The sequence below is a fragment of the Daldinia decipiens genome (genome assembly GCF_022478715.1).
Source record: "Daldinia decipiens strain CBS 113046 unplaced genomic scaffold F4813scaffold_31, whole genome shotgun sequence".
Classification (NCBI taxonomy): Eukaryota; Fungi; Ascomycota; class Sordariomycetes; order Xylariales; family Hypoxylaceae; genus Daldinia; species Daldinia decipiens.
Genome location: NW_026054574.1, coordinates 342,170 through 368,721, shown reverse-complemented (window position 1 = coordinate 368,721; position 26,552 = coordinate 342,170). Strand labels below are relative to the sequence as shown.

Sequence of the window (26,552 nt, the reverse complement as noted above, 5' to 3'; positions counted from 1 at the left end):
GAACTGACCACTGAGGTGTTCTGCCGGCATAATGTATCCTCACGTGATGAAGTGTATGCATAGGTAGGTAGGTACCTAGGTAGCTATCTGTACATGGAGTTACGCGTTAGTAGTTCTATTAATTGATTGGTGTTTATTGTATTATTTTCTAAGCTTTATATGCATCGTTAATAAAAGAGGCCTCAGTAGATGCATATAAAAATAGTTTGGATATACATAAAGGACCTATCTAGCACAGGTTCTTATCCAGAATTCCACCCTACGCAAACCTACAGAATTACGAACTGTACTTCTATTCGACTAGTCGTAAAAGTTGAATGGGAAAAGGCCCACAAGCAGCTTATAATACTAGTAGAGTTGAGACTATCTTATTTACGGCGGTTAGACAAAGCTTCCCCGAGTGGCAGAATCGGATGCAGTCTGGGACGCGATTAAGGGTATTTGTTAGAAAATGGCGTTGGCATATCTTTAATCTACGCATTTGTAGATAGGCGGCGTTTACGAGCGAAGTAATAAGTCAGTCTCCAAGCTGCCAACAGTTTGAAGAGCAGTGATACAAAGGAGTAAGAAATCAGAGTGAATTCACAGTCAAGTCAAATAATCAGCTGGTAACGGAGTGTACTATTAAGTATCATTCATATACGTTACGAATAACCATACTCCGATAGCTTCAGTAATCCATTTGATGCTGAAGATGCAATAACCTCCTCCTCTTGGAGATAAGACAAGAGTTCGAAAGGACCAAAATATTTACATAATAACAAATGAGCACCGGGGACTATGCTATGCCTTTCTACCATATGACTCGCCAATTGCCAACCCGATTGAGTAAAAGGAAAAAAAATACTGATGAGTAATCGCTTGCGCTTTGAAGAACATCCATTCTTGTAAATATTTCAACGTAAAGAATCTTCAAGTCAAGGAATTAGTGAACGCGTCCTATAATGCTATCCGGTGCGTTTTAATGTTGTGTCATATATCGATTAAAATGCGTGTCCGTGGTAAGGAGGATTTTGTCCTCGTCCGCCAGTCGGTGGACTCTGTGCTGGAAATTGGGCGTATGGTTGCATGCCCTGCTGGTTTACGCGAGGATCGAAGTTCCCAGGGGGTGGAGACCTAAACCCCGGCCCAGGCGACGACCAGCCGCCTTCTTGCTCGTAAGACATTGGACCTCCAAAGCCACCGTAGCCAGGAGTCTGAGGTACGTTACCGCGACCCATATTAGAGTACATTCCAGCAGGCGGTGGCATACTGGGCGATGGTGTACGTTGTTGATATTGTTGAAACGCTTGCTGTTGCTGACGCTGATTAATTGCGTACTGCGCAGCCTGACTACTCCAACCCTGTTTCATTTGTTGTTTTTCTCGCTCTCTTGCCTCAATTGCACCTACTAGACCTCCACTGGTTTGTGGTGCATTCTTATTACCTGCCATGTTAATTAAAGGAGAGCCTGTCACACGCGCAACATGTTCTTGCTCCCGAGCTGACAGGTGTGAGTCGCTGACTCCTTGTCCACCAAGAACGGCACCGGCACCTCTAGACCCGGGGCGTTGGAGTAGCTCGTTCGGCCCCCGAGAACTTGGACGCTGCAAGAGATCTTGCGAATTACTTCGAGAGTGCGTACCAATATAATCCGAGCCTTGACTGCGGTTTAATGGGGGCGTTGGCGTACCCGCTCTCAAACCCCCAAGACTCATCCCCGACGAATGCCTCTGATGTACATATTGCGGCGTAACTGCAGCAGCAACTGCTCGTTTCTGGACGAACTCTTCGGGTGACAAGCCCTGTCCCGCGGGGCCAGACCCAGGAGTTGCAGGTTGCCAGATCATGCTACGTCGCAATGTATCCTCTGACTCTTGACGGTTATGTCCCATCTCAGCTCCAGGTGATCTACGTGGAGGTACGTGAGCCGGTGAATTAGAGCGAGGTCCGGGTGAGAATGACCTCGGCTGTGGGTTGCTAGGTGTTGGTGTCTTCGCGACAGGTGCTGTTCCATAATTCAAAGTCGGACCAAAATTTATGTCCGGAATATCAAAAGTCGCGCCGTGGGTTTGTACTGGAGAATCATCTGTGTTCCCAATTGTTCGGAGGACACCTGCTCGTGGCCGCTCCCGGTCGCTTGAGGTTGCTGTATCCGTCGAAGGACGAGAACTAGCGTAGTCGGGGCTGTCGGTAGATGCCGAATCATCATATCGGCTACTCGATTGGCTTTTGCTAGTATCAACGCGATGTACGCCAACATTTGGAGGGGCTCGGGGTGTCGTATTAAGAGGACGGACCTGGCCTAGTCCAGCCGCATCGATGCGATTGCCCGTCAAACTTCCACTACTTGTAGATGGGGACTGCGGTGTTACATCGTCGTAAACATGTCGGTGTTGTAGACTGTCGCTACGAGCTGGGAGTGGTTTTCTGTGAATAGGGGGGGAAGTGTTTAGCGGAGATAAAGGCTGGCGGTTAGCTGGAGATCTCGGCCCATCAGGGCCTGGTGGGCCTTGCGGTGGATAGCCGCGGTACATGTTCTCCTGGGGTGGGTAGTTTGGTCGGCCTCGCCCCGGAGCCATATTCGGCGGGGGACGGCCGCGACCTCTTCCGGGGGGAGCCATACCATAAGGTGGTCCTCGTTGACCTGGAGTCATATTACCTGGCGGCGGGCCATATCCGGGTTGTGGAGGTCGATTACCAGACGCAGTACCGGGTCGAGAGTTGGGTGTTTTTGGCCGGTTACCGGGACCTGGGCTGGGACCTCGCGGGCCAGGGGGTGGAGGACTCATAGTTTGGTTTAGCGGCGATCTCGATCTCATTCCGGATGGGTCCATTTGCGGCGGCGGCAGCCCAGGAGACTGTGGCTGGTTTTCCCTTAAAACTTCACGAGATCCGGCATTAGCAGATATCCCAGCGTTGTTAGCGTGTGCATGTACCGGAAGTTGTTGACCACGTTGGTCAGATCCCCGTGAAGGTGGTCCACGGCGTTCCTCGTTGCTCCTTTCATTGTCTCGTAAGTCCTCGCCTACGGGAACCCCGCCAGCTGTTGCAAGCTGCGCAAGGGTAGTCATGGATAAGCGGCTATTAGCGCGACGCATCTCGGGTGAGTGGTAAGGACGGGTCGTAGGGACATGACCAGGTGCGTGGGAGAAACTAGGGGGTTGGGATACTGGCTCCGGGGTTGGCATCCTCCGCATTCCTTCGAAATCGCGGATCGGAAGGTCCGCTCGATCTTCGTCGGAACTCATACGCTCCGGAGTCGCTGCTAAATCGTTTATGAACGCGCGTCCTGCATTAGGGCCTCTCATGGATGAGGCTGGGCTCGACGCATAGGGGCTATCCTGATAAGAGGGCGGCTGAGGAGGCATAGAGCCAGGGATACTAGAGTCTGACACATTGCGAGCATGGCCGGACTTATCTCCGATCACTGCAGAGGGATCGGGAATAGGAGGGGCCGGATCGTTTTTGGGGGGAGGTTGACTACCGAGCGACATGGATCGAGATGTACGAACGGCAGGGGGGGCTTCGTCAGCAAAACCAACACGAGGCTTCGCAGAACCTCCAGCGGAGGGGCCAAAACTAAGGCGCTTGCTATGGCCGTTGGCCTGTCCCGAACTGGAACTCGAGCTTGCTCCATCATCTGCGCTATTCATTCGGGTGCCAGTTAGCTCCTTGAGCTTCTTCCTCCATTCTCGTTCGTTCCAGCTTGAACTACCTTCAGTTAAGATTAGTCCTGACACATCCATTAATTCTAAGTAGCCATAGCGCTTGTGCTTCGGCATGGCGAACATAAGGGACCTCGAATCGAGGACGCTCGCAACCAATCTCCCAGGGCGGCCATAGAGGCCGAATGTGTCCCAGGTAGGAAACAAAAATCTAAGCATCATTTCGAAGCCGCTGACCGCCGGATGCACTTCGGGCATAATAAACACGAAACCTTCACTCTCAGTAGGCGGGTCCGTGTGAATAGTGATATTTCCTTCGATCTTGACCAGCGTCGAAGCATCAATCAGCGACTTAGCTTGGGGATATAGGGCATACGCTGAATAGGCGTCGCTGATGGTCGCTATGGGTAGCATTTTCTTGTGCTTCTTCCCGTCTTTCCTGCTATCATAAAATTTTATATCTCCCTTGAGTAGTGGAGTATGCCGATCATATGGGGACTTTTTCTTATGTTCTTTCTGAGCTTTTATAAATTCCTTCTCGTCTGGTGGCGAAATAACACACCAGCAGCGTCTCCATGGCACGCCAGCTCCAAATCGGACCCTGACCCATTGATCCATTGGCGTACGTGCTCTTTCCATAATGACGCCAATATTGTTCAGTGTCTTGCCCTTGCCCGCGATTAATGCCCCTGTATAGGCTTCTTGGAGAGTCGAATGCTCGAACATGGCAAGTCTGATACCAGCAGTCCATTGTATGAGGGATTGCCGGGAGTTGAAATGTAAAAGATAACGGTTCCGTCCTGCTGTCGATATACTGAGGATATTTTGCAACGGCTGCTCATCATTCGACCTTGTAGGCAGGGATTCGATCTGGGTATGTGTTAGCTCACAATTCCGTCTCGAAAACTATGGTCCTGTATGTTTCTTTTCGATCAGCTAGTGTTCATACCATCTTAATGGAAGCATCCGTCAAGTTTAAGAACTTTGGCAGAACCTCCCCATCCTCCCCCGCAGCATCCAATTCAGCCGCATCCCACAAGGATAACACAGTTCCCACCAACTGTGCAAAGCATTCTGTCCAGGTGCGATCGGAGTTCAGTTTACCCTCTGAAGGCTGTTAGAGTCCTGAAGAGTTCAATTGACCATAATGCGAACTCACGAGTATTCTGATCGTCAAGCTTTAGGAAATAGCCCTCTTGGTACAGCTTATTCGCATGACTATTGAGGAAGGTAAATATAGGCTGGAGTTCGGGAATCGTATCTTCGTTGACATCCATGAGGGGCGGTTGGTAGGTTTGCACCATAGACAACGGCCTAGAGGAAGTTCGACTTGTGGTTCTGCGATGCGTCTCACTTGATATAGGAGTTATATCTAGAAGGGAGCTATCATGGTTAACCCGGGCGGGAGATGTTGGAATAGGCGTCGAAACAGCGCGAGCCCGAGTTCGTGTGCGGAAACTACCAACGTTGATGGTATGGTGGCTTTTATTATTGGTAGGGGCCGAATTCAACTTGCCGTTGGATGTGGGGGCCTGGTCGTTCGGAGGTGACGACAAAGGTGTGGGAGAGACGCTATGTACGTTTTTCGGGTCACCGTTGTGCTGAAAATGGTGAGAGCCGGAGAACTGGGACATAAACGAGAGCACTTAAAGTTTAGAAGGGACTAGTTAGCATAAACAGGTTTAATGGTTTTAATGGTTTTAATGCATGGGTTGTGAAGAGTGAAAAGGAAATAGTGGGACAATCAAAAGATAATGATAGGTAACTAGGTAACTACCTAGGATAAAAAGATGTATGCATATGGCGGGGACCTAAAATTAAGTGAATTGAATCGAATTGAATATAACAATATAAAAAGAATAGCGTTGTGCGCAACTTGTCAACTTTAAATCGTAAAAGATTTAAAGCTTGATCGCATTCACAGCAACCACGCATCAGCTTGTATGCAGCTGTATGTAAGGATAATAAGTGGATGAGTGGATAGACCCAAGAGACCCAAGAGACCCAAGACCATGCAAAGTAAAAATGTGAATTATTGTACATAGTATGACAGCCTATGCTAGATGGAGACCCGGGAATACGGCACCAACTTTCGGTGTGCAATAGCCGGGTCCAGGGAACAGGGTGTTTTCTTTGTCGTGGCATGGGAATGATGGGAATGTGATGATTGACGCTCGATCTATTACCACTAACTAACATCTCGACGACTTGTCGGATGTACGTATAAGGGTGTGGAAATAGGCGTCATACATGGTGTACATGTAGGTGTGTTTAACATAGATATGCTTGTGCAAGGTATGATGTATGATGGATTGATGGATAGATGGATGGATGGATGGATGGATGGATGGATGGTGCCTCACAATGCAACTTGGAGGATTGGGGAGGTATTACCTGATTCTGATCAAACGACAAGAAAAAGGAAGACGAAAGATAAGAAGAAGAAAAAAAAGGAAGAATATACTAACCGCGATTCCGAGCCATCTTAATCCCCAGCTAAAGAAACCCAGCAGCTCCAAAGCAAATAGGATAACTCAACAAAATCCTATTCCATCAGACGAGTTTGTTCTCCCTTTCGACTACCTGGAGATGAAGGACAAGGATGACCCACAAAGGGACGAGTCGGAGGATAACGTCGAATTAGTGCCGAGTCGGTTTATCGGTATTAGGAAGATGCTATTCAAGGTACTTAAAATGGCATGTAAGTATTACGGTCTGTCGCGCGAAGATCGAAAAGCTGTAAGGGGAAAAAATAAATCTAGACTATAGTCGAAGATGCAAATGACCGAAAACCCAAAAAATAATCGAATTCCAAACTGTCTCGTAATAGGTGGGCGGGAACGCTGGTTTTGTAGCTCGGGTTCTTAAGTGTCTCCACGCGATACGAATTTGTGGAATGCGAGGGGAGGGTACAGTCTCGGATCCCCGTATATGATGTACGAGTCGTTATGCTGTAACAAAAATCAGGGCGGCCCGGCCTTGTCTTTCATATGGTGCTTCTCTAGATAAGTTCTATCTTGTTTAGTGAAGAGAAAGGCGAATCCAGGCTCAAGTGTAATTGCAAAGCTTTATTAAAGGACCTAGGTTAAGGGTTAGTATAAGTTGCCTGCCGCCGTCTACCGAGTTGTTTCCGAAATACGGAAGCGCCGGACAGTTTGATATAATTATCCCAGCAAGAGTCGATATGCGCGCTTGTCTAGATCCTATATCATCCTATATCTGGAGCTGAGCGTTCGTCTTTCGATCTTTTGGTCTTCGGAATTTGATGAACAGCAACAGAAACCAAGGGTTGTTTTAGACAACAAGATGCAAACGAGCATGTAGACGGATCGGGCGAGTTTACTGCTGAAGAAAAGAAACAAGCTTAGGTACATTAGGTAGGTTCGTATCAGGTATCTGCATACACAATAACAAGGTGGTATGTTAACATGGAAGAAAAAAAGCTGATGACAAAAAAGGATGACAGAGCAGGGGCATACGTCAGTCCGAAAAGATGGCAGTGTACCTACTCGTTAACGATGGCTGGCAACTGGTAGGCAGTAGGTAATAGTAACTTCATATTAATGGGTACTCCCGTCTCTAATGGGGGTATGTAGGTACTCTCGCTCTGGTTCGGAGATACCGTGTCGTATTCTAGCGGCTACAAATATAGCTTAGCCTACCAGCTACTGCAAAGCTACCATAGACTATTATCTATTCTAATATACACATACATATGAGCAACAGTCTTGGTTGCAACTTGCAAGGCGTCAGCGTATATGCATACATACGTAAATACGTCCCTTGGGGTCGTACTATGGTGTATTGTATATGTACGCTAGACATGGATGTGTAGATCAATCCGCCAGTTTGCAGCAAGCAGCTTGCTAACAATAATTGCTGACGATAGCCGACCTGATGCCCCCTGTTCTTGAGATGAATGCCGGGTCCTATGTACGTCTAGCCTGATTTAGAGCCCAAGATCACAAAGATCATAAGAGGCATCCTTGAATTCCATCATGGCATACATAGCTTTGCCGATATCCATAGTCTTCAGCAAGTATGTAGTAACCGGGTATTAAAGGAACCACGCTACCATGGTCCCTACCGACGAAAACGATTGGATAGAAAGGGGCGTCGGGTGAGACGGGTACTTCCACTATCCATATGTGGATGCGTATGTATGACCAGCCTCTAAATTTTCCCTTATTCCTTATTTTTCGGATCCAAAGCTCAGTCAACCCAGCCCAAGGATGGGCTATGTGTGTCTCGGTGGACCTGACGTGGCATAAAAGCAGAAAGCAGGAGAAAATCCATAGCCTTGGCCAATTTAGGATCCGCACGCGCCTAAGTTGTATCGCAGCGGTTCGACTTTGCAAGACAGAGCCAGTCACGAAACGTGCCTTAGGTACAGCAGCTGACAACCAAGCGCTTGGTTACCATCCTTTCATCCAGCCGAGACACTCAGCCTTCGCTCCACAAGGTGAAGTTCTGACATGCGAGTATGACTCTCACTCTGCGGGCGTATAATATACGGAGTAGGTATGCCTCCGAAAAAGTTCATCGTTTCATCTAACAAGGAAGTTTCGAGCAAGTTCAATCTATGTTGTCGAAATCGTACTGCGCCGCCGAAATACCGCGTACAGCTACATAGCTGCTTTTCATCTAACAACGCAGATACCCTAGTGACAGATCACAGGGGACCCCAAGTTCTGTCGACCTTTATTTCGACCGCCGAGATTTAGCTTGTGTAGGCGTCCATTTCCCCGGAATAGAGTGGTGGGCACAGCATCGTCTGCTTCCACGCCTATGTATTCATTCGTATTCATTCGTTGGCTGCTAGGCGAGTGGCCTCATGTACCTAAGCCACCGATGACACGCGTTTTTTTTCTTTTGAGCAACCCTTCTCGATCCTTTCCATTCATAAAGCCGGAAATTTCAAACATGATGAGTCAACGGCTTGACAGCTGAATGCATGAAAGGACCTCAATGGTGACAAGCAAGTAGTACAACAGCAAAAGGTATACTAATAATTCCCATTAGAACAAATTTCTACGTCATAGGTAGCTACTAGGTTAGCTAGTGCATTTGTTAGAAGCAGAACTAAACTCTAGTGCGGAACTAGAAGCAAAGCAAACGTCCAATGCTAATAGAATATAAATATAATTACTCTTGACTTTAACAAATTAGAAACACTCCTCTGGACTGAGTAAACGATCAGACCATGATCGCTAACCTACCTGGCAATCTATCAGTTTTATTGAACAAGATCTGCAGTTTCCACCCCTCTATCTGCCGAGACCATAAATGCAAAGCCAGGCTTGTAGCAAATGGGCATATTATATGTAACTATCACAGATACGAAATATCAGTTTAGACTTGTTCAATACATTCAATACTCCATTTATTTCATAAGATATTTTAAATACCTCTTAATATCTACCTAGGTACGCACCTCAGGTCATCTTAGGGTTGCGACTCGATCCAAGGGCTACACCAGTAAGTAATTGCAATAAGATAATTACATGTAACTAGTGAACTACATCATGTAGTTAGTGAATGCAATAAATTCATCTTTTGCGTAATCGAAAGTGATGTCATCGTAATTCTATGTACATAATAAAAGCAACGGATTTCGGATTTAGGTACTAGGTTAACCTAGGTACCTAGACCTATTAAATCCTCGCGCAAAAAATGCACTTTACGATAAGCAAAGCTAAACTTCCTTATCAAGACGTGGTCGACGTTTAATAGAATAGCGCGTGTTTATACGTGGTACCTACCTACTTACCTAACCTACCTAGGTATCTATCAATTAAATCACTCTTTTGGCTGCCAACCTAAGCGCCCTCAAGGTCTAAAGCTAGACCTCGTTCGTGGGCATGAGAAGGTTGGCTCCCTCTTTTCTGTTGGCCTCTTATCCTGGTCCAACGCGACGGACATTGTCTTCTGTCCGATTAACACGATGGCATCAGCGTCCCAAACATTTCGCAGGCGGTAAAAGCCACTCTTCTGCAGCCACCGAGACATCCGGTAGCATCACGACGCCTCTTCCTGACTCCGAGTTAAACTTGCCTTTTCGCTTCGAGGCCGGATTTGCGCTATTCGCGAAACGCGCTCCGAGACCGTTTCCCCCACCATTCCTCTCCCCTCCGTCGGGCTCATTTTCGGACCCCCTTAGTACTCACCACCAGAGTCGTGATAAGCGAGCCTTCGTAGACGGCCAGGTCATCCGCGGATGGACAAACGGCGATGATGCAGTTTATGCTAGTGACCACTTCATTTGCGCCAACGATGGGGTTGGCGCCTGGTCAGCTCGGCCGAGAGGCCATGCAGGGTAACTTGTCCCACGGTCGTATAAGCCTTATAAATGACAGTCCGCAATTAACAATGGTTACAGCTTATGGTCGAGATTAATATTGCACTTCTGGGTGGCGGCAATAGAAGAAGATATCGCAAAACCACGATCCCCCGACCAATCATACCGCCCAGACCCTATGCATTATCTGCAGCAGGCATATGAGCGGACAATCGAAGCCACTTCGGGGCCCAATGATTGTTTAGGAACCACCACGGCGGCCGGGGCTCAGCTCTTCTACAAGGCTGACAGCAGTAACTCAGCATCGTCCGTATCACCACTTTTATATGTAACAAATCTTGGCGATTCACAAGTTATGGTAGTACGGCCGAAAAGTCGGGAAATCGTATACAAATCGACAGAGCAATGGCATTGGTTCGACTGCCCGAGACAGCTCGGAACAAATAGCCCAGACACTCCAAACAACAACGCCATTGTAGATATGGTGGATATTATCGAAGGCGACGTCGTATTAGCTATGACGGACGGCGTTATTGACAATCTCTGGTCGCATGAAATTGTCGAGAACGTGTCTCAGAGCGTCAAGCGCTGGGAGGCAGGAGAAGGGGGCCAAGCTAGCGGCCCCCGTATAGATGGCGCAGGTGGCGGCATGACATTCGTCGCCCAAGAGCTCGTTAATGCTGCAAAAGAAATTGCGTTAGACCCATTTGCAGAAAGTCCCTTCATGGAACATGCCATCGAGGAAGGGCTAGCTAGTGCAGGAGGTGAGTGTAGCATGAGTATCAACCATCTTTACTAGATTATATATGCTAATAGACATAGGAAAACCTGACGATATTAGCGTTGTAGCAGCATTGTGTCAGCGAAACATGGCATCATGACACCCCTAATATATAATATAACTAATACATTCATGTATAAGGCATACATACTACCGCTGTGGTACTATGAGCGTTGGGGGTTAACTCTGACTATCTCCAGCCATACAAAGTATCGGGGTAGTACCTATCGACATTAATTGATCTGGTTGTCACCTAGACGATTAGATATGGGATTATAGATAATTTACACTAGATGCGTTTGGGTTTGCGATATCAGCACGGCGTTGGTGGTCGTCCATCAGCAGGTTCAGTTGACGGCCAGGACGTCATGTACCTAGGTACCTAAAATAAATGTCCCTATGGATCTTCAAATCAATTATTAGGTAGCGGGGTGTCTTAGTAGGTACTTAGATGCTCTCCACAGTTTTAAGTTGGCGATAAGAATGCTAAAAGTCTTATCTTTATCTTTATCTACGATGCAGAATTCGAAGTCCAATAATTTTGAAATCGAGATGTTCACGATCTCATAACCCGAACTCATCATCTTTTAATTAAGCAAAATGCCCCGAGCCAAACGATCGAAGCAATATCGGAAGCTCATGGAGCAGTTCTCCATGAGCTTTGGATTTCGAGTACCGTACCAAGTCATTGTAGACGCCGACTTTATTGCAGAAGCGAACAAATGCAAGATGGATGTGATGCGCCGGTTAGAAGACACTCTACACGGTGAAGTCAAACCCAGTATGCTCTTATATCACTATCGCTCCGTTTTGCTTCTCTACTGACTAGCACTGTGTAGTGATTACTCAATGTTCAATGCGACATCTCTATGGACGGAAATCGGAACCTGGTGTAGAAGCAGCCATAGAACAAGCAAAGAATCATTTCGAACGACGACGATGCGGTCACCATCCTGACGAGTACCCAGAACCGCTAAGCACACTCGAATGCCTACAATCTGTTGTCGATCCGAAAAACAATGGAGTGAACAAGCACCGCTACGTCTGCGCCATCAATGATGATGCTGTCAGAGCAAGGCTACGACAGGTAGCAGGGACGCCAATGATATTTATTAGGAGATCCGTCATGATTATGGAGCCAATGGCAACAGTAAGCGTGAAGATCAGATCTAAAGACGAAAAGAGCAAGTTCAGGGCAGAGCTCAAGACACCTACCAGCAAAAGAAAGAGAGAAGACGATAGTGATCAAGAGGAAGATGCGAAACAAGCCGTACCAAGACCAACAGGGGCGGACAAATCAGAAAAGAAGAAAAACAAGGCTCAGGGTCGTAAGGAACCTAATCCCTTAGCCGTCAAGAAGAAGAAATCGAAGTCTTCTGGAAACTCGGATAATCAACATTCGAAAGAACCAAAACCCGAGGAAACAGTCATAACAGAGGCAGATCAGACAGAAGCACCGAAGCGGAAGCGTATACGAAAGCACAAGAGCAAAGGTGTTTCTACGAGCGACGAAATAGACACTGTGTCCGGCAATGGTAATGGTGAGGCGCATGTAGTAGAGGCAGAAGATTGAGAGCTGGAAGTCATCCATCCAAACAGACCTAGCATAGAGCGGGTGGGTTTTCAACGTGCAATTATGAGGATATTGCACTCTCTATATTGTCTCTATATTGTATTTTACTGGCGTTTGATACCACGATTTTAACTTTGCTTCCGCATATGAAATATCATCCGGACATCATAGATCAACTATCAAGTTGGCAGGATAAAAGAGAAATTGAGGTACCTTGAATAATAATCTCTAACCTCTAACTTAATCTCTAACTGCATCTCGACGGGTCTCATGCATGTTCCGTCTTAAGCCGATAGTGGGGAGTTTTTAATACGGGGTTTACACGTAAGTTAGGCCACGCTCAGCCTCATGTGACACCAAACCAGGTCCTTTCTGGGTACCAAGCTAGCCTAACTCGGGTATCCGTATATTCCACTTTCATGTAAGCTAACGTGCATCCATTGGGGCTAAAATTGTTGACTTTCAACCTACAGCAGCAGCTAAGAACTATCCGCGCATTCCAGTCCATAGATGTCATATTAAATTTTCAATTATTCCATACCTATCTTGTAAAATACTTGCATAAACTTACCGTAACCGTCTCGCATAACACCTCGTTCAAGTTGAGCAACTTCAAGTTATTAGCGCGTGGTCGAGAACTATCGCTTCCGAGCTTTGACTTACTTTGACTTACTTTTACTTAACCTAGTTAACTACAAGGGTTTTAATCAAAGTTCGGAGATCCTATCGATTTGCAATTCTGACGACTTCTTTTGAACCACTCTCCGCCTTATCACCGTGGCAGCGTGGGGAATGTAAATTCTACTGCAACCATATCACGTTCGTAAACTAGCAGAGCTCAAAATACATGCGCAAAAGACGGTCCCATGGCGCCGGTAGGAGGAGTCCAGGAATTTGATGATTTTGGCCTACCTATCAGGAAATATGTAGGCCCCAAAGAGACGGAGCAAGATGGGACCAAAAGCCGACCAATTGGTGAGACGGGGAGCAGCTCTAACGCTGCCGCGAAAGAGATTGCCACGAAAGAGGTAGAACCCTCACCGGAAATCCCAAATAATACAACCAGCACAGAAACAGCAAAGGGGATTACAAAGGAAGCAACAGATAATACCTTGAAACCCCCTAAAAGTGCCACTAAAGTAGACGGCGCCTCTGCTGATAATAGTGATAACGACGACTTCCAAGATGCGCCCTCTACCCCAACGCCAGAGTCTGCACCTCCGGCCGAGTCAAAAGATGTCGACGAAGCCAAAACGCCTGTACTTACACGAACCGAATTTAGGGAAACGAGTATATCGAAAGAGGAGCCGAAGGACGGCCCGGATTCCTACGAAAATCTAGACCTGTCGCAAAACTCCAAGCGTAAAAATACATCAAGCAAAGAAGTGCAAGCAATTTCAGGGCCGACGTTCAAGCAGATCGAGGCTGATAAGCACGCGGATGAGGCCAAAGCAGTCCCACGCATCGATCATAGTCGAGACGTTAGCTTAGCGAGCACGAACCACGACGTTTCCGAATTCTCTCACCAGCAATTAACTGGACACCACGAAGAGAAGAAAGCTGACGACGACGAAGGCTGGCAGGCAATGCCAGCATATGCACCATACGATATTTACGACGACGATAACAAGCTTGTAGCTAAAGAGCACAATCCTGAAGAGGATGAAAATTATGGCTATGGGGGTCTTGGCGGGGCCGGTAAAGGGTATACAAGAGTATTGGACGACGAAGATGCCGAGTCGGAAACGAGTATGGACGACAACACAAGATACCTCTTTAAAGACGCCAAGAGTACAAGCATGACGGAGATGGACGAAGAGCAGCGAGATGCCGTCTCTCAGCTGCAGGCTACAAAGGATCTGTTGACAGAGGGACAGAGGATAGCCTACGTTGGAGTTACTCGTCTAGAACTCTCCGAGATGGTCAAGGGGGCCGAGAGCGTTGAACGATTGAAGAAGATCAAGAAGGAGGTCCAGGTGGCGGCCGAAGCAATGAGAATGTGGTCTCAGAAGATTATGGTCCGGCTATATGCGCATATGGAAATAAGTCCTGCCGAACAAGTGATGATAGAGCAGTTAGCCGAGCATGGAGTAATGCCTAACGACCTCACACCGGCTCTCATGCAGAACTCGAGAGTCAAGAATCCAATGGCTGAGAAAACACCGTCGACCCCGAAGACGTCGAAAAGTATGCGGTCGTCCATTTCTACATCTTCCTCGGGAGAAGCAGCTGCAGAGCCACCTCCACCTTACGAGAGTCACGACGGTGACGAAATGCCAGAAGTGAGGACACCTTCGCAGTTACCAGTTACTGATAAGATCGATATCGATTTGCGGTGGACTGTCCTCTGTGATCTCTTCCTCGTGCTGATTGCCGATTCAATTTACGATGCTCGGTCCCGAGTGCTACTCGAAAGAGTCGGCAAAGACTTGGACGTCCCTTGGATAGATATCTGCAGATTTGAGAAGCGCGTCACCGATGCTTTGGAAATGCAACAGCAGGCCGAAAAGGAAAATTGGAATGAAGGGGAGCATCTTGAAAATAGGAGGAAACTCGCCCTCAAGAGGCGATACGTCATGATGGGCTTAGCCACCGTTGGAGGTGGTCTAGTCATCGGTCTCTCCGCTGGACTTCTAGCACCTCTTATCGGCGCCGGCCTTGCTGCTGGTTTCACGACTATCGGAGTTGGCGGTACGAGCTCTTTTTTGGCAGGGGCAGGAGGAGCCGCCATTATCACCTCTGGCGCCGCAGCATCTGGAAGTTTTATGGGTGGCAAGGCCGCAGACCGACGGACAGGGGCTGTGAAGACGTTTGAATATCGGCCGCTGCACAACAACAAGCGAGTTAATCTCATCGTAACCATCTCCGGGTGGATGACTAGTAAGATCGATGACGTCCGTCTACCATTTAGTACTGTTGACCCAATAATGGGCGACATCTACTCGATTTTGTGGGAGCCCGAAATGTTAACTAGCATGGGTGACACTATTAATATCCTGGCAACAGAGGTAAGAGATTCCTGTTAATACGAATAGAGAGCACAGGTTAACATATGCAGGCCCTAACTCAAGGGTTGCAACAAGTGCTTGGAAGCACTATCTTAATTGGTTTAATGGCTGCCTTACAGTTACCAGTGGTTCTATCAAAGTTGACATATTTGATCGATAATCCTTGGGCTGTTTCTCTAGACCGTGCATGGGCTAGTGGACTTATCCTCGCGGACTCCCTAATTGACAGAAATTTGGGTACTCGACCTATTACATTGGTCGGTTACTCTCTCGGCTCCCGCGTCATCTTCGCCTGTCTCTTGGAGCTTGCTCGAAAAGGCGCCTATGGGCTAGTCCAGAATGTGTATATTTTTGGCTCGCCCATAGTTGTGAAGAAGGAAGAATTTATCAAGGCTCGTACCGTTGTGGCTGGCAGATTTGTGAACGGGTACAATAGAACCGACTGGATCCTGGGCTACCTCTTCCGCCTAACGAACGGTGGCATCCGCCGAATAGCAGGCCTAGCCTCCGTAGACGAGGTGCCCGGTGTAGAAAACTTTGACTGTACGGAGTTTGTCGTCGGTCATATGGAGTATCGAACAGCGATGCCTAGGCTCCTAAGAGAATGCGGTTGGCTCGTTGAAAGCGATGAGTTTGGCGAGATTGAGGATCCGGATCCGGAGCGGCACAGAGAGCGACAGCGGGAGCTAATCAACGAGATCGAGGAGGCTCGTAAAGAATTGGAAAAGGATGGGTCCTCGAAAAAGGGTGGCTGGGGTATCTTCGGCCGCAAGAAGAGGACTTCTCGACAAGAATGGGAAGTTTATGAGGATAGTAACAAGGGCTCAAATGCATCTAAAACGGACAACAAGGAAGGTAATAACCATGGCGTTTTATTCGATGTCGATGCGATCAGGGCGGAACTCGCAAAGGACGATGAGATACAGGTTAAAGAGTTGAAGTCTACTTTACCACCGATGAAGCTCGATTTCTCGCCGTCTTCATCAACGACCAGCCCAAGAGATACTCTCCGCGGGACAAAAAGCTACGAGGGTATTTACAACAGCCCTCCCTTCGAGTACAGGATGTCTCAGGAACGCACACCAACGATACCTCCCTCCCGAGCTCTAGGCTTTGGTATGCCGCCGCCAGAAGAAGAAATTGAAATGACTTTCGACACGGCGTTCACAGAACACCGCGATGTTGCGCTATCCCCATCGCGGCCAGAGATCAAGACGGCGCAGACGACGCCAAATATAGCTTTGGCGGATCCCTGGGCCGACGACGACGACGACGACTTTGGTAAGGAGAAGGAAATATCGATGACTTTCGCATAGTCTATATAGCATTACGTGCCTGTAGGGAAGTTGTAATACGTACGCACCCGACGCTTTAAATTGCCTGTCTTGTCTTGTCTTTTCTTGCCTGTCTTGGGCTGTAGTGGCATCCATTAGGTACTTGGGGCACATCCATCGGCGTTCTTTAGTATTTTGACGGGTGTCGTCGTTCTTTTACCTTATGTAGAGAGATCCGGGTCGCCTTCGAGGGTTTGGGCTACATATCTAGGGTTGCAGGTAGTTAGGTGGTATTGTAAACGGCGACGTCCAGACCATGGGATGGGTGGGAGGGAGGGAGAGTGCTTCGCTCTGGGATGGAACTGAATCAAACTATGCTAAACTGAGTGAGACGAGGGTTGCGTGCTTGATGAGATAAGATATTGGATGTAGTATGTTGATTAATGATATATCATAAAGTTATGTGCATATCTAGCCAGTATCAGATCCGGGAAGTGATGTGTTGCTGCGATTTCTTGGCTATGCAGATAACCGTCGACCCTGACGTTGGTAGTTTCTTTACTTGCGAGAACCCTAAGATGACCAACATTTCGAACACTAAAGCGGTAGTTATTGTATTTAGTGTAGTTTTAAGATTGGCAATAATTCAATCGAGCTTTCCCTTAATCATTGACTACCTGGGTAGGTACCTAGGTAGTCAACTGGTAACAAGCTGTTAGGTAGTAGGTAATATAACACAAGGACATCTACATCCCGAATCGGTGGCTTTTGCTTGTTATAGGCTACACAACATGATAGATTGAGTTCTGGATCTGGCAATCCATATGTCTCATGCTATTAATAAGACCTACCTACCCACGATGGTTAAACTGGTTATTGATCCTGCCGTGTCTGTTTTTGGATCCTAAAGGAAGCTTGGGATTGTCTTCAGCCGTGCCGTTTCTTTTACCTTTCTAGAAAATAAGCCACTCATGGATAACATCATAATGTTTATTACTTACGATTGTCACAGGTAGGTTATTAGGTATTTACTAGCATTGGAAATTCGGGTACTCTGAGCTGTGAATACTTTAACTATCACGTATTTCTTACTTATGTACCTAATTCATGGTGTTAATCTTTACCATTTAGTTTTTATTTGAGTTATTTAGGTAGATAGGCAGTTATTGTGAAATAATCATGTCTTACATTGTAGGCGTACCGGACTCTTATCACTATGACTTACATCACTACTTGACAATGTAATAGGTCAATTTAAATGCAGCATTGCGTACGCTGAGGATTGGCTGTTAGTGTTAGTTTTCAGATCTTGCCTAAAAAATAGTGTTCGTATAAGTACATAGATAGTTATACAATTTCAAATGAGATATTTCATAAAGATATCTCCTGTTTGTATATGGGAACGGAGAGTTGGAGAAAGATGATGTTATTTGCGGCTTAAACTTGGCGTTTCCGGCTGCCACATGGTTTTAATATGGATGGCGTATGCAGTAAAATATGTAGTGAGACGCGAAAAACCTAAATAGTCAGGAAGTTATCGAAAGAATGTGGGATATCAGGCCTTTAGGGACAATATTGATACCCCAATAGGTAACGGCGGGACTGTAGGTACGTACGGATTAGACGGCATTGCTATTTTTGCACCGATGGCTTAAGTAATAGGCTGCATTTGCTTCACTACCTAACCTAAGGGGACTAACGGTGCTGCAGCAATTAGGTACATACGCTATGTATAGGCGTCGAGGCGCTGAAAGACGCTAAGCCTAGCCGAGGGTCTGATCAGCCGCAGTCTGATCTTTGTTATTTCTGGCTCAGCCCCGGTTTTCGTCTGACTGTGCAAAGCTCATCTTTATTAAACTGTGACCAAACTTCGTTTCTGAACGGGACTGCGGGAGCCAAGAAAAAAAACCTATCGCCGATGACGAGATACCCCAGGTTGGTAAAAGAAAACCGTTCAACTAAGTCGAAATATCAATTTATAGAATACGATACTATCGTCTGTTTTAATCTTCTTTATTAGTTACCTATGGTCAAGGTCTGTTTCTAACAACACATTAGCTACCTAACCTACATAGACACTTGCTTCGAGTTTTAACCCCAGTCTCAAAGGATCTAGACCCCTTCACCTCAACGGACCCTGTCGTCAGACGGGTAACGCTGTCAGCAAGGGCTGAACCAATCATGAAAATCATGTTAGCTCAGGGTGCGGATCCCGCGATCTCCAAAAAGGTCCCATTTACCTCGCCGCTCTGTTCCTACACCGCAGAGCACTAGGTATTGCCCATCAAATTTTGATTGTTTAATGTAGATGTCCCTGTTTCGAGGTGGTATGGCCCTTCTTGCAATGCTCACCCTACTATTACTTGCCTACCTACTACGGCATTAGTAGTATTCGTACAAGCCTGGCATACGCGGCACCTTGATACGACGGCCTTTATGCATTGCCCCCGAGGTCTGCCATCTATATCTATCTGCGAGGATATTATCATCTACCATCGCAGAATTTGGCCGAGAATAGAAACGCGTCATGGCATCGTATAGCATCATCAGCTAAGAACGGCCTACCATGGGTCTCTAGGCTCACCGAGCATGACACAGCGTCTTCAGCCTGCCCGTGAATTCGGTCGTATTTAGCATGGTCGAGCTGTGGTTTTAGGACGTTGGCATGATTCCTTGGGGCATCCCTAAGAAATAGCCTAGCGGGCTGGGCAAAGCCGGGGGTGCGGCCCCATAAGGCAGGCAATGGTAGCCGGCCATATATGTACCGTATGTACGTGTGTTTTGCAATACCTACACACGTAGAAGCGTCCTGCGTATGTAAAAAAGCACGGAGATCTAGTGGGATGGCGTTCATCTCTATAGGCTCGTAACTGATGGTGCCATCATCCTATGAACTAGTTGGTTTTAGAGGCGCAGTCTGGTGTCCATTGGCTTACTGCATGCTGAACATGGTTGGTGCACTTGTAACAATAGACCCGGTCCCGCATATCTTCATCCATTTCCTAGCGGGCACAGCTGAGAGCTGACAGGCCCCCCTGCTCTTCTTACTTTCCCTTCCTTCCTCTCACGCCCGGTCGATTTTCTCATCTTTCCTATTGCTTTTTCGATTTGGTGTGCTTTCAACCAAGTTCCCGGCTGTATCATTGGTGCAACGAACATTCATACGCACGAAAGCGAGCACACTTGGTTGAGATACCCTTAATATTGGATATGTGCTGAGATTTGAGTATCTGGGCTTCTGGGAGTTTTATGACAACAATATCCCGATATTTGCTCACACGACGATGCGGATCGATGCCTCGAGATTCGGGATCCTGGCCTCTCTAATAGGGTTGGTGGGAGCGGAAGACCATGCCTCCCGTACCACCGATGGAGCCATGCCGGCCCCGACCGGCGGGACGGGAACGGCGACGATGGGTTCTTCTCCGAACTCAGTAATTCAGGTGCAGAATCTTCCGACGCCCGCCATATATAAGCCGCAAGCAACGGACCAGATCATCTATTTTAGTAAGGGGCAAGGTATCAGCGAGTTGAATATTAGTGCTATCTACCTAAAGCGGTTTAAGGATAAGATTACCGTTGCGATGGGAAAGATGAGCGGCACGAGCCAGACAGGTATTACGGCGGGCTCTTTCTTGGATGGACAGCTAGTAGCAGAAAGACAAGACCAGTTTCCACCAAGCTTTTTCCCGGGTATGCTACCAGACTTGTCTGTTGCTTAACTGCGCGATACTAATAAAATAAAACAGCAACCAATGAAAGCTTGACTCTTATGCTTACGGGCGATCTTACGATTACCTACGGCGATAACCTTATGCAGCCTTTATACTACGAGATTCAATGGGAGAATACCACATCTAGTGGTAGCAGTTATAGTCCTGTCCTTGCCGTTACTTACAGCGAAGGATACAGCGAGGCTAGCCGTCTTATTAAAAATACCGGAAAGGAGTCAAGTCCGGCATTTCAGGAGGATATCGAAGGGTCTTCCAGCAACCCAGAAAGTTCCGGGGCATCGACTGTTACGGCGACGCCCGCTGCTGAAACTTCTATCCAACAGGCTTCGGAGGTGTCTCCCGGTCATCGAGGGCTAAGTACGGGCGCTATTATAGGTATCGCGGTGGGCTGTGCTGTTGCGGTTATCATTATTGTTGTGGCCTTGGTATGGTTCTTTTGTCTACGGCGCCGCAACAGCAGCGAGCGCGTTGGTGGCACGGATTGCACAGAGGCCTCAGGTTCGCACGCCATGATCGCGGATAAAGGGGCAATCAACGTGTCGGAATCGTCACCACGCTCAGCATTCCCAGCCGATCATAGCGGACGCTTACACGACCAACGCGACAGTATAGTGCGCCCTGACGACGCGTCTTATGCGCCCTACTCGGACCGTGCGTCTTCACCGCCATTGCCTCCGGGAGCGGCGTTTGCTACGAATAGCCAGTCAGACCTAGCATCCGCCGGTCGTCCCAGTACAACAACACCTCCGTTCCAGACCCGCTACGCGCATCTGATCGAAGAAGGTATGACGGAGGAAGAGATCCGAAGGCTGGAGGAAGAGGAGCGACACCTAGACGCGGCAATCGAAGACGCGGGACGAAATAGCCGTGCGGCGCACCAACCGTGACAATGGCAAGCACCAATAGCGTAGTGATGTTCTCAGCAATGCCTGATGTTTTTTTCAAGCGGTATTGGAGTTCTAATGGGTCTTATATCATGCTAATTTTATGTGTATGTGGTGGATGTGAGAATACGTAGGAGTAAGAGCAAGAGCAAGAGCAAGAGCAAGAGCAAGGAAAATTACCCCCTTATGCGTATATATGACTTTATACTTTCGTTACTCCTATATACCCCGTGTAGCAAGTAGAAGGGAAGGGCTTTTTGTATGGGCTGGACTGAGGAACGATGTAATATGTCCGTTCCGCGAGGGTTAAGATAGGTGGTGAGCTGGTGCGAGAGCTTTAAGTCTAACTGGCTTGTATAGGTATATATACATACATATATACATATGCGAATCTATTGGATTAATCAATTTTGTATGGGACAGTAATTGGGGATATAAACGGCTTTGGATGTTAGAGGTCGTATATATTGCCACGCGATTAGCCTCCTTTTAAGCCGTAGTTGCACCTGTGCGGCACGATAAGTAGACGCGACGATATAGATGTTAATATGGTTGATATGATAGGAACCCTGAATGAGATTATAGTGTTAGTTAATTAAACTTGTAGTTATTGTATAACAGAACGAGAAAGGGTCTGACAGTATAGCATCTTTACTCTCGATTGCAACTGTGGAAGGCTAGAGTTAAGTTCTTGTATAGCCCATAGCGATCTCATACACTAACAGACAAAAAGTATTTGTGAATCTCTTTGCAGACGCCGCTAGATTCGCGGCTTTCATTAGGTCATAAATATCATAGTATTACATCAGGCTCTTGTCCTGAAGCTTGCTAAAAAAAATAGACAGAAATACACCATGATAAGTAGTAGAATACCTGTCTCCCTTCAAACCGGTATCAAAGATATTTAAGTAGGCCTTTTCCTTTCTTTCGCCTTCCGTACCTTCGACTCCCTGGGTTATGCGTGTAGTGGCGGATCACGAACGGCCAAAGGTGAAGAAGCGGCCGACCATATTGCTCGCGAGGTTGCCGGCGATATTGCCCGAGTAGAGAGCGCTGCCGGCGATATTAGAAGCCTGGCTGAACTTGTCGCAGCGCGAGAAGGCGAGGGAGTTGGTGATGGTCAGGGAGATCGCGATGGCTATTCATCTGGCCGTTAGCATTTTTATCGACTTCGCTTTCCCTCTTCACCATCATTCCGCCACAAGAGACATACCAACAAGGGGCAACCACATGAACTTGAGGCGCACAAAGGCCAGGATGGCCAGAGCGACCCAGAGCACGGGTTGCGCGTAGATGGCGAGCCAGAAGAAGCGACTGTCGGTGGCGTTGATAGTGCGAACCGCCGGATCGCTGCTCTCGAAGACCCAGCGACTGTCACCCGAGGAGGGGTCGACTTCGTTCCACCAGCGCAGCCCGACCAGTCGCCGGCCGGCGATGTTTTTCAGGTAGTAGAAGTCGGCAGCTAGTAGCAGGATCGTGATGATGAAGATGAGCACCATGTTATCGGTGAAGATGACGCCGAAGAGGTATACGAGAAGCGAGGCTGAGTGGGAAGTGGAAGTCTTGTGTTAGCTTATCTTGCTGCGTTGCGCTGTATATGCATATATATCCAAGGTGAAGCGTATAAAAGGTCGTCGACTTACAGATGCGGAATGCGAGAAAGGTTAGCAGTGTGATGGGATGCGAGCTGAGGCGCCAGCTCAACACGCCCTGCTGAGGCAGCGCTGACTCCATTCGGGGCGGGTTGTGGTTATTTGTCTATTTTAGGTAGGCTTTAGGCATATACGAAGTATCAAGTCAATTGAACATGGCTAATGTCGAGTTCGAGCTCGATGTGATGCTCGTAGTGGTTGTATGTAGGTGTTTGTAGTTTGTAGTTTGTAGTTTGTAGTTTGTGGTTGAAGCTCGGTTGAAGCTACAGTGGCGGGATGACGGCGGATTTAGAATTTAGAAGCCACATGCACCTGCGCAAAGGACAATCTGCAGCTGCAGCTTGTGTAATGGCGGCAGGGGACTGCCTTCTTCCGATATGCTGTTATTTCTATATGACACTGTTTATTGCATAGACCCTCGTAGTTATTCTTCTAAACAAATTAATCATCTGTATATACTAAGACCTACCGAGGTTAAGACTCTAAAACACAACCTCGCAGATTCAAACCCGACTTGGAAGTATCAATATGACTTATGACTACTCCTAATCAGTAAGTAAGATTGTTTTATTTATTTTGATTGCAATACATCCAAATTCGCTCTTATTGCTAAATACTTGGTTTAGACTGAATAAGATCAAGGCCCCCGTACGGTACTCAATCCTTAGTATGGATACGCTCGAACTTCATCTTCGCGACTGAGGTCCAAGCCCCTCGCCACCTGCTCCTCATGCTTCTTGTCTAGGTACTCTAGTAGTACTTCTCCATACCTTTCCTTCCCCTTATACCGGCTCACATCATCCCCCCAGCTCCTTATCGCGCTTGCCAACCGCCCTGGTACGTAATCCTCCTCGGCGATTTCCGTGATCGGGTGGAAGTATGTTCGGATTGTGAATACCACGCCCCCTGACCGCGGCAGCCGTCGCAGCGACTGCCTCTCAGAACGGAAGTAATGGTGCTCAATAGCGCGGTTCTTCTCCGCCGTGTTCCAACTCACCTCCGGCGCGTCTTCTGATCCGATGCTCCAAGACCATCCCAGATCGTCGTCCACTTGCAAGAAGTAGTTGTTACGCGCCACCATCTCCTCCGGTCGCAGTCGTCGGAAGAAGTTTAACATGCCCTTCTCAAGCTTCTCTCGGTACTGCGGTACGTCCCCGGACGTGTGGATCTCCGGCAGCGCCATACCGTACTTATCTTCCAGTCGCCAGAATCCTGCCAGTAAGACTGCCCCTGCTAGAAGATAGTACTGGCCATCGGGCTTCTCGATCATGATTGCTAGGTCGTCTTGTACAAGCCGAGCTGATATTTGCATCGGGTCCTCTGCTAATGGCCGCGCTGTGATATCAAAGCTTTCGCCAGACCAGAGGTTATCAATCCCGACATCCGTCCGCTTGTACAGCGACGGGTATCGCGCTGGCAGGTAGTCAACTAGATCTTCAAGAAGTTCTATCGCGGCAGGATACGCCTCAGGCGCTGTCCTGCAGCACTTGTGGCCACGCTCCTTGATACGCCGTGCCTTATCCGCGTGGTACCGTGGGAAGTGATTATCAAGCTCAATCCAATCAACATGTTTAAGCGATCGGAGTCCCATAGTTACGTTGTATTTGGGGCCGTACCGAAACGGCCTGTACGGGAGCGGTTTCGTGTTCTCGACTGACCAATCTGGATATGGGTCTGGCTTCGGCATGCGGAAGTCCGATGGGATCCATTTACCCAATTCGCGGCTTTGAGCATTGCTTCTCTTCGATGCCGCCTTCTCAAGTCCTGGTGTAGTTGGCGTAGACGGGCGCGTGCTTTGCTTGGATCTCTGTCTCCGAATTATATACACCAAGATCGTAGATAATAACACAAGCGCGAGTGTGCCAGCATAGATAGATTCTTTGACGTGGTCCTGGGAAGAGAGCTTACCCCAGTAGGCATTGGCCGTAGAAGCGCAACCGCTGCTCAACCCCCATAAGCTCTTGTAGCCCTGGCTGGTTTGCTCATATACCTGATCATCCTCCTGGCCAAGCATCGTACAGACTACTGTATCTTCAATGTTGCTATTATATACAAGGAGTTTGAATCGAAGCCGACGTCAAATTCACTTCGCAATTCTATATCGGAAGCATTGGGTTCAGAAGAATAAGCCGAACATCTAGTTATATATACCTAATATATATGACAGGGTGTTTGTCCATTTATACCGTTCTCGGCTGTGTTTTATTCTACGACGATGAAGCTAATTTTGAGCCAACTAGGCTAAACCAGAATTGTAGCAACCTAGTTGAGAAAATCGGACGAGAAAGCTTGAGACAGGAGATATCTCGGGTTTGAGGCCGACGACTTAAGTATGCTCGTTGCTCATGACCGTTCTCGGCTGCGTCACTAGCGGCGGCAGAGAAGATAAGGTGTGCGAGTTAGGAGATAATAGCTATAAAACAATCCGGGGACCTATCAGGTTGAATGTGTAGGTCAGTTAGGTAAGGAGATGTTCTCAATAATGCAAGGACAAGCTAGATATATACTATGTACATATAGGTGATGCAATCTTCCCCGCCGAGGCGATAGGGGCAAGCCCGTGTCGTCCAGTAAGGTTAGCCCCCCTTATCGCGTGTGCTACCAATGATAAGGTATAGGGTATACACTTTACCCTCTACGGATTTATCAAGACATATCAAACGTCGTGACTGTCTGTAAACTACCTCTTAGGCCTATGTAATTTATTTTTTGTGTTATATTTCATACAGGGTCCTATTAAAATTATTTTAGTCTTGTCTATGGTTATCCCACATTGGGATATTTTATTCTCATGTTAGCTCTCAAATGTCTTATCTCTGCTTAATTAGACCAAAGTAAGTAGCAGACATGGAGATATAGATCTATTTCAGTGCTATTGTCTACGAGTATGAGTTAAGATCCCCCCCAGGCGTAGTTAAGAGGCACATACATGAAAGCTTTCTAGGTTATATATAGGTATATATAGCAGAAGACCATCTTGGCGCTAAACTTGTTGTTCCACTGATAGGGCTGTTATATCTATTTTAAGAGACACATCTAATGCAGGAAGCAAATCACGAACACAAGGCCTAATCTCTCTCAACTCACTTTAACGAACATGTCTCCATCGGAGCAAGAGTCAAGCGACCACGGAATAGAATTGGCTGATGCGAGTCTAGACACAAGTAACATTTGCTGAGTATGTATATTAATCTTCTATAAGACTCTGAGAAGTTACGAAACAGTCATGGAAGTTTGATGTTAGAATGCAATTATTTCCACGTTATGCAATATTCTCGGATGCACTAGACCCTCCCGATATCCTTTAACAACCCTCATACATTTTGGATGAAACCCGCGAAATGATGTCGGACACTCGATCCATAATCCGAGTTTGGCTCTATAAGGATCGTAGAACCTCTACCACTTCTGACTACAAGATAGATCTTATAAGAGAGTTTGTTCTCTCTTAGAGAGCAGTGTACTTACTTCCTTCCTGGGGCGATCGTTGGGGATGTCGAGAGTCTTGTGCTACGGAATTCTTTTATTACGCACAATAATCTTCGACCAACCTATCTCAACAGCTGAAGGCTCAAAAGATGTCATCACAGGAGACCGTTCCTATCATTGGGAAGAGCCAGGAGGATTTATTAAAACCCGACGTAGATGACGTTTTCCCTTGTGATTCCAACCGCTAGAGTCAACTTTACAACGAATGGTAC

General features: G+C 47.4%; 7 protein-coding genes across 7 annotated transcripts; 4 read left to right on the top strand and 3 right to left on the bottom strand.

The window, feature by feature from the left end:
* Positions 1–600: 600 nt before the first annotated feature.
* On the bottom strand, positions 601–5,993 carry F4813DRAFT_368240 (uncharacterized protein). The gene is made up of 3 exons (XM_049244285.1): positions 4,807–5,993; positions 4,597–4,754; positions 601–4,517 (listed from the first exon to the last, which is right to left on the bottom strand). The coding sequence occupies exons 1-3, from the start codon at positions 5,279–5,281 to the stop codon at positions 984–986; spliced, it is 4,167 nt and encodes a 1,388-aa protein (XP_049097222.1). The 5' UTR covers positions 5,282–5,993; the 3' UTR covers positions 601–983.
* A 3,294-nt stretch (positions 5,994–9,287) lies between these two features.
* F4813DRAFT_368236 (phosphatase 2C-like domain-containing protein) lies at positions 9,288–11,237 on the top strand. Its single transcript, XM_049244284.1, has 3 exons — positions 9,288–9,963; positions 10,027–10,709; positions 10,768–11,237. The coding sequence occupies exons 1-3, from the start codon at positions 9,509–9,511 to the stop codon at positions 10,824–10,826; spliced, it is 1,197 nt and encodes a 398-aa protein (XP_049097221.1). The 5' UTR covers positions 9,288–9,508; the 3' UTR covers positions 10,827–11,237.
* A 6-nt stretch (positions 11,238–11,243) lies between these two features.
* Positions 11,244–12,645, top strand: F4813DRAFT_185971 (uncharacterized protein). Its single transcript, XM_049239364.1, has 2 exons — positions 11,244–11,507; positions 11,566–12,645. The coding sequence occupies exons 1-2, from the start codon at positions 11,327–11,329 to the stop codon at positions 12,297–12,299; spliced, it is 915 nt and encodes a 304-aa protein (XP_049097220.1). The 5' UTR covers positions 11,244–11,326; the 3' UTR covers positions 12,300–12,645.
* A 129-nt stretch (positions 12,646–12,774) lies between these two features.
* On the top strand, positions 12,775–16,901 carry F4813DRAFT_368233 (DUF726-domain-containing protein). Its single transcript, XM_049244283.1, has 2 exons — positions 12,775–15,307; positions 15,358–16,901. Exons 1-2 carry the CDS (start codon positions 13,166–13,168, stop codon positions 16,621–16,623), a joined length of 3,408 nt encoding a protein of 1,135 aa, XP_049097219.1. The 5' UTR covers positions 12,775–13,165; the 3' UTR covers positions 16,624–16,901.
* A 2,749-nt stretch (positions 16,902–19,650) lies between these two features.
* Positions 19,651–21,884, top strand: F4813DRAFT_185914 (uncharacterized protein). The gene is made up of 2 exons (XM_049239363.1): positions 19,651–20,274; positions 20,331–21,884. Exons 1-2 carry the CDS (start codon positions 19,866–19,868, stop codon positions 21,200–21,202), a joined length of 1,281 nt encoding a protein of 426 aa, XP_049097218.1. The 5' UTR covers positions 19,651–19,865; the 3' UTR covers positions 21,203–21,884.
* A 289-nt stretch (positions 21,885–22,173) lies between these two features.
* Positions 22,174–22,933, bottom strand: F4813DRAFT_391965 (DUF846-domain-containing protein; the record flags this gene model as incomplete). Its single annotated transcript, XM_049247229.1, has 3 exons — positions 22,174–22,337; positions 22,413–22,742; positions 22,843–22,933. 3 exons carry the CDS (start codon positions 22,931–22,933, stop codon positions 22,174–22,176), a joined length of 585 nt encoding a protein of 194 aa, XP_049097217.1.
* A 426-nt stretch (positions 22,934–23,359) lies between these two features.
* On the bottom strand, positions 23,360–25,332 carry F4813DRAFT_368230 (uncharacterized protein). The gene is made up of 2 exons (XM_049244282.1): positions 23,478–25,332; positions 23,360–23,403 (listed from the first exon to the last, which is right to left on the bottom strand). The coding sequence occupies exon 1, from the start codon at positions 24,863–24,865 to the stop codon at positions 23,516–23,518; it is 1,350 nt and encodes a 449-aa protein (XP_049097216.1). The 5' UTR covers positions 24,866–25,332; the 3' UTR covers positions 23,360–23,403; positions 23,478–23,515.
* Positions 25,333–26,552: the final 1,220 nt, after the last annotated feature.